This window comes from Acomys minous (genome assembly GCF_964271855.1).
Source record: "Acomys minous genome assembly, chromosome: 15".
Taxonomy (NCBI): domain Eukaryota; kingdom Metazoa; phylum Chordata; class Mammalia; order Rodentia; family Muridae; genus Acomys; species Acomys minous.
This window is the reverse complement of record NC_140497.1, coordinates 35,577,691-35,589,440: the sequence shown is the minus strand read 5'-3', so window position 1 is coordinate 35,589,440 and position 11,750 is coordinate 35,577,691. Positions and strand designations below refer to the sequence as shown.

The following is an 11,750-nucleotide window of genomic DNA, read 5'->3' as shown; positions in this document are numbered from 1 at the left end:
TGCCAGGGCCTGGGGCCTTATGCAGATAGCTGACTTCACAGTCTCAGACTGTGAATGAGGGCGTGAGTTGTGTGACTTGTGTTGTTAACAGCCTATTTCTAACTTCTTTTTCAGGAATTGAAAAAAAAAATGTTTCTGCAGCTGTAGAGATCACCAATCTGGACTGGTGGGTTGGTTCTTTCCCCTAAAGCTTGCATCAGTCTGATCTGACTAAGACCAACACGCCCAGTGGTTTTTCTCCTATTCGTATTGCCAACCAGAAGAAGGGAATTTTTTTTCAAGTCCTTAAAAAAAAAAAAAAGTAACTTTCTGAGTATAGTGAATATAGTCAATTGGATGAAAGGGGTGGGGAGTCACTTGGCGCCAGGAGAATGGCCCCTCTAGTGAGAATATAGTAAGTGGGTTTTACCATCTTTCCGAAAGATCTAGAAGCTTTGTACCACTTTAGCTCCTATGCTGTGTGTGGTCTGTTCCACTTGCTTAGATGCCTTCCTCTTCCACTTCTGTGTGGATTATGGACAGAGACACGGAAGCTTGTTCCTTTCACAAAAGCTAGGGACCGGTACTCTGTTAGATCAAGACAGTTGCCCACGCTCTCATTTCCCTACTCGTACAATGGATGCTATGTGGACACTGCCGCTTGGTAGTCTCGATAGTTCAGCAGTATCAAGAAGGTAGAGTGTATAAAACCTGATGGTCGTCTCCAACATGCCGAGATTATTTAGGGGTGACAAACACAAACCCAGGGACATCACACACCCTGCTTTTCTCCGTAAGGCTTTCTTCTCACTAAACAGCAACTTGGGGTCTAATCTTGCTTCCAAATTCTACTCCAGATTGGTGACTCTAAGATGCAGAAATCTACTGAGAGATACACATCCCTCAACATCTCCAATTCCCAAGATCTCATCATATTTATAATCATAATAAGTATGCACATAGGTACTTCATATGTTCACTTATGTTATTAAAAATTATAATTAACTCCATTGTGATCATTTCACCCCATTTCTGGCTAACTTGGGGACACAACATCCCAAAGTCCGATTTGGGGATTATTATATGTTTATTCCATAATTAGCCACTTGCTATTTCTTAAAGGACCAAAACATGACTTATTATTATTTTGGTCATGTAGCCTTCTTTTCCCCAAGCTAACACAGAAATGGAAGTTCTAATGCATAACAGACATCTATCAGAGTTGGGCCTCTGGTAAACTGCATGGGAGTCTGGAAGCCCAGGTCTGCCCCTGGACCGTAAGGATAGGAAACTCCAGGGAGCAGTGGCCCTGGTCTTTTTTAAGGAAACTGTTTTGCTAAATATTTTCCCTCCCAAATCAGATTTTAATTTTCCAATGGATTTCCTCTGTCTTTGTCCACCTGCTTTCCTGTTCTATGCTTTTTTCCTCTCTTGAAAACATTTCTAGCAGTAGGAGCCAGAGAACCGGAGGTCAGTGATGAAAGCTCAAAGCCATTGCTTATGGAAGAGATGGTTTAGTTGCTTGTGTTTTTATGTTCGTTATTTCTTATCATGTAGACTCCTTTGCCTAATGCTTTTTGTATTGTACTTTTAAGCCCTTCACTGGCCCCTCAGCACCCACACTTAGCCAGTAAATGGTGTTATTTCCAAGGAGATGTTGGGAGTGAGTGGATCCTAACCCTAAACCCTGTATAATATTGAAAGCTTTTGTTTGCTTAGGAGTAAAAGGAAGTGTTCATGACATAGTTGAACCAGTATCTTCACAGAATATATTATGAAACTTGAGCTGCATAACAGAATTTACAGGTATGGTTACTTCTAGAAGGCTATTTTTTATTTTTAAATAAGGTACTTAAGTTAAATAAATGCCTTGTCACTGTAGAAGAAAAGGTTCATTCTGAAAAGGGCTAACTTTTACCCACTAACCATGGGGGCGTCTGTTGACTGGATCTCCTTTCCAGGAACACAGAGAGCTTCCAGAAATTTCTCGCCAGGAAACGTATGCAAGAATTCTTCATTTTACTGTTTTATATTCAAGGCCCTTTGGTTGGAAGTGGGGTGACAGACTTGCTATCTGTAAACTTCAGTAGGCTCACCAAGTTACCTGCTGAATGCATGAGACCGTACAAAAGAGAACACTGGGGTCCCAGGGTTTTCCACTTGGGTGGTATTCTAGTGAAAGGACGCCACCATGAGGTTGGTGTTCCACTCCTGCGAGTGGGAGTTTCAAGTGGGCCAGTTACAGGGCTCTTCCCTTAAAACAATTCATTCAGCAACTGTGCTTCCACCAAGAAAAGTGGTTTGTCTCTCTATATTTGAGGGTTTCTGTGCCTGGCTGGAAGTTATGTTTTGCCATGTTTTCAGTCCAGTTTGTGGGAACTAAAGAATATTAAAAAAACAAAAACAAAAAACACAAAAACCAACACAAAAAAACCAGAAAAGTGATAGAAGCTTGAACTGTGCTGTGAGAAATACTGAAAATAAGAAGTCTTGACATGAAAAGGTCACTGTTTCGAATGCAGGACCCCCTAAGCTGCCTGAACAACATCTACACAGCAACCAGAGAGACTCCAGGCAGCTATGCGCATGTGCTCTGGAAAGCCATGTGCCGGAAAGACAGAAGCACTTAATAACTCTCTCACCTAGCAAGTACTAAATAGCTTATTTATTTATTTATTTATTTATTTATTTATTTCTGAGACAGGGTTTCTCTGTGTAGCCCTGGCTGTCCTGGACTCACTTTGTAGGCCAGGCTGGCTTCAAACTCTCAAAAGATCCACCTGCCTTTGCCTCCCCAAGTGTTGGGACTACAGGTGTGTGCCACCGTACACTACTATTTTTTTTTTCTTTCTTTCTTTTCTTTTAGACAGAGTCTCTCTACATAGTCCTGGCTGTCCTCGAACTCACTATGTAAACCAGGCTGGCCTCAGACTCATAAAGATCTGCCTGTCTCTTCCTCCAGAGTGCTGGGGTTGAAGGCCTGTACCCCCACTCCTGGCCTAAGTAGCTCATTTTAAAGATTGCATTTCATTTGTTTTTTTGTTTTTTTTTTTTAAATTAAAATTGAGAAATACGTTTACCACCAAAAAGCCATCTCTGGTAGGTTTTCATCAGTACATCCAGATCCCTGTATATGAATGTCACAAGTGTGCTCATGATCACAGCTGTGACGAAATATGTTCTTAGCAGAAGCTGGATCACAGTGTGTATCTATCCCTATGAACGTGTTAGATGCAGCTCAAAGGTGGTCAAAGGCATCTTAGTCCCCAGACGTTACTAATGTGTCATGCGGGAACGATTTCTGTTCCCAGTTCTACGCACACTGTCTGGAACACAGCAAGTACACAACAGATGCTAAGCTGATCCCTCAAAAGCTATTTTAAAAATATATCCTTTGGAACTTAATTCATTTCCTCATAGAAGAATGCCAATAGTGTAGTTAGCTTCCCAAGCTAATCTATACTAGCTACTTAACTGATTATATCATAGATGTGTAACAGAAATAGCGCCTTCCTAGCTTTTTAGTGTACCATTACATCAGTGTTTACTTCTTCTTCACAGTCTCTCTGGATGTAGGTGAATCACAGCACAGTTCTCCCCACTATAGACATGAAGATGTTAGATGCTGCTAAAAGTCATTACTATGGACCAGTGCAATGGCTTAGTGTGTAAAAAAAAAATCACTTGCCACCAAGCCTGAATCTCAGGTTAATACTAGGGTCCATATGGTGGAAGGACCAGAAATGACTCCCACAAGCCCACAAGTTGTCCCTCTGATCTCTGCAGACACACACACACACACACACACACACACACACACACACACACACGATAATTTAAAAAGAATACTACCATTATTGACAGTGCAATGAGTGGAATGTGCCATAAACATCTTTGGGATTCACCATGCTTTTTGCCCTTCATCCTTTCTCCACGGACCCCACCCCTCATTCACAGCTCTGGAAAGCTACCTACCAATGGATTTTCTGTGGTGAGAGGGCAAGCAGGTAAGTAGGTAAGTTGAGTGCCTGCTGTCCTAAGGGGCATTTTGGAGTATTCTTCACATGTGCCCGTGGTATCGGAAGCTGAATGGAAGAACTTGACTTAGCTGTTTAAGCACATCTTTAAGCACATTGGTCGTCTACATTAAAAAAGAATACTGGGTTTTTGTTTGGTGGTCAGTGAATATATTGCCATTTTAACAATTAATTCTTGGCTTCTTGGTGATGCAGACTCAAGTTGCTAAGGGACCAGGCTTAGATACCTTGTTGGAATTGGCTGCTAAGCTGTTGACCTGGTAACTAGGTTTAGCTAACTTAGACTGGGTATGGACCTCAACTCGTACATGTTGTGAACTTTGAATCTCGCAAGTGGGGTAGGTGTTTTGAGAATTATTTTGGTTGCTTTGCTCTGTGTAAGGAGGTAAGAATTTTAAAGTCACTTTGAGGACCTTGAATGTGGAACCTTTTCCCTCCTTTTTGTTCCAGACCTTTTTTTTCTGCTGTGGTCCTGCACTTTTCAAACATGAATGTTTTAAACCTCCCATTGAAATAGGTTCAGGTATTTCTGATTTGGAAAACTTAAGGCCTTCTCATTTTTAAGAAATAAAAATATTTCTACCCAAGGGAGGCAGGAATGAGTTGCAGCTTCACAAATAAATGGAAGAGGCGACATGTAACATTCTTTATCTGAGCATATAACCGTGTTAAAACAGAGATGGAGGTGTAAAGTATTTACAAATAATTCCATTCCTATTCGCGTGACAAAATCAGCTAGTGGCATGCTTGAAGTGCATCCACCAAATTAACATCTAATCAAAACCGCAAACAAAACGAATGGGATCTTTCAGGACAGTTATGGCATTTGTTTGAGAGCCATGATGTCTGTGAGTCCCCAGCTCTGGGCGAAACCATCACACAGGTAGGAGTATTCATTGTGAAAGCCAGTGTGATGGCCATCTGTCACGACGCATTTCCAAGTTGTTTTCTTGAGAGTAAAGAGCAGGGAAAGCCATTCCAGACCACATTTGGTAGTCAGAAAGCCTTGACTAGGTGAGCTGCAGTTCGTGCCTCACATGAATCCCAGAGCTTGGGCTGAAAGAGCACACACAGACAATCAGGAGATGCGTATCAGTATGACACCATGAACCGACAGAGGAAATCCATTAGCTCCACCGTTTGCTCTTCCTTCAGGGGCTCAATAGGTAATTGTTTACGTTCGGAGCAAAACCCAAACGAACCCTCTTTACTCTTCTAGCACTCGGGAGAGCCTGGCTTCCAACACATCAAGCATTGTTGAAAGCAACCGCCGCCAGAATCCTGCTCTGAGTCCAGCCCACGGCGTAGCTGGTCCAACCTTCAACTTCCGTGCGAGTACAGATCCCCCGGCCAGCGAAGCTGAGAAGTTACAGAAACCTTCCAACTGCTTGCAAGCTTCTGTCACTAGTGTATGATTGATTGTCCTTCTGCCCCAGACCTTCTGTCTCATTCGATCCAGCAACGTTTACGACAATTGGGACTGATGTTTACATCCCTGCAAAAACAAACATCTCAAGTACAGTTCGGGATTCACTTGAGCTGTGCTGCTAAGTAGGCTAGGGCAAAAAAAAAAATCTTTATTTGAGAGTATTGCTTTTTCACATTTATTGGCTCTGTAGCAACCGAATAGCAGTAGGGGAGACATGTGCACTTCCGCTTTACTGTCCGTATCCGAGCACACATAGGGAAGTCTAAACACTGTAAGTGGACCATGCATTTTTTTTCAATGTCATGCAGTTGCCAATTACATTTTGAAATGCCACAGATGTGTGTTGCTCCCAGCCTATGGGGAATGGGGTCATGGAACTAATCCTTATCACCCCCCCCCAAAAAAAAAACGCCAAGCCACCACAAAATGCAAATGTAGGGGTGCCCATCGTGAAAAAAAAATCAATGCCAAACTGAGCAGAAGGGACCCCAGCCCTTTGCGTGTGAGTCCTTTGAGCACCAGTCATTTTTCACTGTGAGTTTTCATGACACTCTTGCAGGAGCCCATGGAAGTGTGTCAGAAAGGGTCCCGATGGAAGCCCTTAGAGTGTTTGTTTCCACTGTTTTTCAGTGCACTCGATGCTTGTCTTGAGGTTTTGTTTTTGTTTTTTTTTAAACCTTCCATCATCACCGACAGGAATATAGGCCTTTGAAGTGGACAAAGGAAGGGAAATGTGGTCTCGCTGGGACACAGCGGCTGAGTGATGGAGAAGGTTGTGTGGACTTTCGGGAGGGATGAAGCAGATGTCGAAGAAGGATGCCTTCCTCCTTGTGACACTTAGGATGAGCTATCGTACTATAATAGATGCAGTGATTAGTTTGTTTGGAAGCAAAATGTTCTTTATGATACAAATGAAGAATGTGGCCTGAGGGTGTTATTCTTTCTAATGGAAGGGACATAAATCTATTTTATGAAGTTTTAAATAGAATGCCTAAATTAGGCTGTGGGTGATAATTTTTAGTGGTCGTAGGAAAGAGCAAATTTAGGGAGAGTTGAACTTCAGGCCTTTTATTCCTGGGAAGATATCTATAGAGAAAAACCTTTAAAGTAATTTTTTGATTAGAAATATACATGGGCCCATATCATCAACAGCAGGCTGTCCTTGTTCTGCTGGTGTGGTATATCCTTAATTTGTACTCCCCTGAAATTTACCATAATGAAAATTATGCATACATGAACTATGCCAGAGTAATGTTTACAGATACTTTGTAACGATTTCAGGAGGTGTGTCTTAGGTGGATTGGTGTGGTCATTGGCTTAGCATCCTTTAAAACGGTTTCCTCAAGCTCTGCTTTGGTTTACAACATTAGGCTCAGTATCAAAAGGTTTGCATCAGGGGCACAACTAAACCGCCACACTTACTGTCCTCCAGGAAAGGCGCCTTCTCAAAAGTCCCTTTATCTTCTTTTCTGAGAAGGGTTGCATACATCTGTAGGAACAGGAGAATCATCTGCACGAGGCTTACGTCCGATCCCAGAAAGTGGTCCGAAATAAAGCTTTAATCAGCTTAGTGTCAGATGAGTTTTGGAGCCATATACCATAATGAATTCCTAAATTGTAAGATAAGTATAAAATATCTTCACTCAAGATTTCGGTAATGAGCATAAGTTTGTGAGATATTTCTTTTTCTTTTTTTCCACGTTAGGTTTGCTCACTGTTGATGTGTCTAAGGGAACACAATCATATGAAGTAGTAGGGATGTGTTTTTTGTCTGCTATTTGGAAGCTACGTTGGGTCAACCTGGGCTCCTCAAGTTTGGAATAAAATTTTTCCGCGTGCTTATTGTAATGAAACTTAAGCACAGCTCTTAGTATACTGCTATATCATTGAAATGCCTAAGCCAATTGGCTTTGTGTTTCAAACCTTAGTTCTTCCCAGGCATGCCTCAGTTACTCAGAAACACATTGTTGATCTCATTACTTATGTCCAGAAAGAACAACCATGTACCTGGTTCACTGCATAATCTGTTTGCTTGAGGAGCTGTGTACCATAAAATTGCTAGATCTGACCTGCCTAAATTCCCCTCCCCCCCCCCAAACCTGCTCTCAAGTTTTTGGCATACTCAGTTCATAAATAATAGGACCATTAAGACAATACATCAGCCCCTGATTGACCCTCTGAACGTGCCCACTGAAAGAACTGAGTGCTGTGTGAGCAGGAAAGGTCATAATTACATTTATGAGATGCTCTTTTGAAAGTTCCCAAGAAACAGGTTTACAGAAGACATTATTCAGATAAGATGTGTACACTATTTGCCTAACCACTTTGGAGTACATGATTTAAAAAAATAAATCAACAAAGGAAAGAATCTCCCTAGACCAGCAGCCATTAGCATAGGATGATGGATATACCACATAAACAGATGCTCTGTGGAGAAACGGTCCTTGTCTGAATCTAATCTGGATTCTTGACTGGAGGAACATTGGTGGTGGGAAGCACATGACACACAGGAAATGTGCATGTGTCTAAGATGGTCTCATCAACATGGTGAGCCTCCTGACACCCACAGCCTGGAGGCCCTCTCCAGGCCTTGCCAATATAGTCTTCTCCACCGGAACCATAGCTTTGGGTTACATGACAGCGTGTCTAGTCTTAAGAGTCTATCAATGGAAAGGTTTACACAACTGAATCTGGTTGAATCTCTGTGAGGCATTCAACTTTAAAGGGTCAACACATCTGTCGGCATTTTGCACACTTATGTATTATTATGATACAGCATATTACTTTATGGTGATTTTTATTTTTACATATAACTACCTCCATGAATTTGATGAAATAGCAGCAGTGTGTTCGAGTGTGTTCTTCAGAAAAGCAATGTTTCACACATGCTTCAAAAGTAGGCCATGGCGTTCCGTGTGTGTCGGCGACTCGCCCGTTGGACTCGTGACTTTCTCACTGCCGTGGTTTTCTTTCATAACATTCTTTGGCTTCCAACTGTAAGCCTGTTGTCCTCTTCCTCTCTCCCTTCTCCCTCATGAAAGCACATTTGATTTGTTACAAATGAACAAACATTTTAAAATTATTGTCTTCCCCCACTTCTCCATCCCTGCTATTAAAGAAAAAAAGTCATTTTTGGCAAAGAGCCACTTGGTAAACATCTGGGAAGTTATTAATTCTTATAGAAATTGGATTGGATTGCTAGGGTTTTTTTTTTTCAGTAACACAACAGTAACATGTGAGAAATTTGGACTGCCAACTTGAAGCACTTTGGGCCTCTCTGCCTTTATTATATGCTACCCTATGGAGCCCAAACTTACTTTAAAAAAAAAAAAAAGAGCTGTGCCATGCATTCTGAGATGTCTGTTGAGTAATTTATATGCCATTTAATTTATTTTACACATCTCAGGAGACCTTAATAAGTGTGAGAAAGGGGTGTGTGTGTGCACCCAGTAGAGAAAACAAATAGCGCTGAAAGGAGACGAGCTGGGTAGAAATGATAAATACTCGTGTCTTTGATGTTGGAGAATTCAAATTCAGGCAATAGAAATCGGAAGGGAATCTGGAGGAACAGTGATTTGAACGCCAGCTGTTCCTAAATGTCTCTTTTTGAAAAACTCAACCAACATTGTTAAAATGCACGTTGAGATTCTATGGCGGCCACCACCAAGACAAAAATGCCAGCTCACAGAAAGATGTCATTTCTCTTTCAGGCTAGCACAGCTCTGTAACAGTCTACCCAGGATTAACCACTTGTCACCACAAGGTGTACTTGAAGATAAAGTTTGTAACCTCAATGACAAGGTACAGTTCTCACAAAACCAAGGTGACCATTTTTTGAGACATGCCTTGCCGTTCAGAAGGGGTAGCATTCTGAGCTCACGGTAACAACCACCAGCTGGTCATGTTACACAGCTCACCGGGGGAATCTCAAAGTGCTTCCGAAGTGTTACATGTAATTACAGAGCAGGTCCTGTTTCTAATACATGCTTGACAGGAGCAAACAGGCGGAGTGATTCAACATCACCCGGAACACAGTGGCAGCTAACAGTGACCTATTTTCTATCCGTTTGGTAGGCCATCATGAGAAATCACTACAATGCTATTTTTATGATGTGTGCTAATAAAGAAAACAAAGACACCATGACACTTCGTCCATTTTCATTCAGAGAGATATGGGTGTTTGGAATCTCAACACCTCAGCACACCTCACTGGTACTGAGTTATGAAGTGGGAGATAAACAAATCCACCCCAATGCCACTGTTGTCCAAGGCCAATCCAGACGTCCACCTTTGTTTACAGCTTCTTAGCCGGTTTCTGTAATTCCTGTGCTAAAACCCATCTTCAGGAACATTGGCTGCTCCAGGCAGTGGAAGGTGCTGAAATAAGTCTTTTTATTTTTTATTTTACTTTACTTTAAAGTCATTAATCAAGCACTCTTCACAGTGCTCAATGGCAAAAACATTCACTATTAGTCTATCAAGCCCTACTGCGTAGGATCTGGGAGGCTGCTCCAGTTCCAAGCGTTTTCCTAAATTATGAGATAGAAGGTCTTTGACACTTGCGTTCTCTGTTCCCACAGATCAGTCCCAATCCAAACAGCAGTACAGTGTCAGACCACAGTGGACACAAGAAGAAGTGGTTGCTTCCTTACCCACCCATCCCCCCTACCCTGTAACACCCCCACCCACTGTCAAAGCCATCCAATAATGTCCTGTGAGCGAGGGACTCCTTGGCCCATGTTTAAGGTTTGGGGAAGTTAGAAACCAGAAAAACGAATGCAAAAAGCCATGGGAGGCATCGTTTTTCTTTGGGTTGGTTAAACATGGCGGAGAAGGGATTTCTATTGTCTGAGCTTTGCCAAGAAATACAGAAGAATCGGCCATCACCTCATCCTTCTTGAAGAAGGTTTTATAGTGTTAATGAACACAACTGATATTTTCCCATGGAGTTTTTTCTTTTGGATTCAGTTCATAAGTTACACACGTGAGACATTTTATTATTAAATCTCATGTGTTTGCAAGAGGTACTGGCTTCTCCCTGATTGGCCTCTGCTCCCTCGTTTTGCCTCAGCAATGCAGAGAGGCTCCTGGTGATGGCTTATATAGAAAATTCTCCTGTGTCTTTTTTTGTTGCTCATCGACTCGACGGTTGATGACTTGCACACTTTAGAAGTTGACAAAGCTCAAGGGGAACGAAGCCTGTCTTGTGATTGAATGCAGTCAGTCTGAAGCCCTTAGTGGATCATTGTTGGCGTCACATGTGAACACACACACCCTGTCAACTAGGCAAAGGGTGTTTTCCAAGTGAGGCAGCAATGGCTCTAGAAAGGCAGAAATGGAAGGTTAGAGCTTGGCTGGTCCTTGTGTACCTGCCTACCTCCCTGTCCAAAGGCTGACCTTGGTACCTCCATTCCCCTGCTCTCCCCCCCGTGGAGGTACCAAATCTGAGACCTGAGCTCTCCTCCAATCCCTGTCCTCTTCAGCTCCAGGATATTTATCATACAGAATGCTCTTGGCAGCCCTAACTCTTCCCTTTCCTCTGAGGGTTACCCTCTCTGCCTCCCCTACCTTGATACCTACACCACCACTGTTTCCACATTGGAAGAACAGATACTGTGCAGTATTGTGCACTCACGTCAGTTAGGAATAAAACTGCCCTAGGGTCACCTTCATATACGTTATCAACAGCTACAAATACAAAGTCCTTAGAGCAATGACATTGGATTACTATCTGGCAGAGAATTCAATCTGAATATCCAAGTTTTGAGAGATCATGATTCTGCAGGTGTCTTTCTCTGAGCGACTGAACGTGACTATTGCATTAGGGGTCAATGAACTAAGAAGTGCAAGTGGGATTTACTGTATGTTAGGAAGGAGTTTTGCAGCCAAGACTGCCTTGAATAAAATGTTTTTGCACTGAAAAAAAATAAAACTTTAAATGACTTGGTCTCTGGTTGCTGTAAAGGTCATCCAAGATGGATGTTCTGTTTATATTGTATAGTATTTCATATGAAATAACTGCAGTTCATGAAACGTCTTCCCTAATGTTACTGATTTCTAACAGCACATTTGTAACATGGTTTTTATCGTGTCCGTGTACCATATTGTAAATGATGATTCCTTGTCATGCTTAGTATAATAACTTAAAAGGAAAAAAAAGGACAGGGATTTTTGTAAGTCTATATTTGAAAGTCCCTCCATATGGTAATATTGTGTTCATGTTGTTTATGTAGTGGTGTGTGAAATATCCATTTTGGATTGTGTTACTTTTTAAGATATTAAATAACATTTGGTTATATGTGTAA

The 11,750-nt window shown here is 41.9% G+C and overlaps 1 protein-coding gene across 9 annotated transcripts in view; it reads left to right on the top strand.

Moving 5' to 3' along the window:
* STOX2 (storkhead box 2) overlaps window positions 1-11,750 on the top strand; it is a 227,943-nt gene extending 216,193 nt beyond the window's left edge. For 7 of the 9 annotated variants that reach the window (XM_084760145.1, XM_084760146.1, XM_084760148.1 and 4 more), the window contains one exon: window positions 5,236-11,750. In XM_084760145.1, coding sequence (XP_084616271.1) covers window positions 5,236-5,431 — 196 coding nt within the window. In that variant the 3' untranslated portion in view covers window positions 5,432-11,750. Of the gene's footprint in view, window positions 1-114; window positions 167-1,698; window positions 1,786-5,235 lie in introns of all 9 variants that reach the window. The other 2 variants (XR_014775136.1, XM_084760147.1) reach the window with 2 other exon arrangements.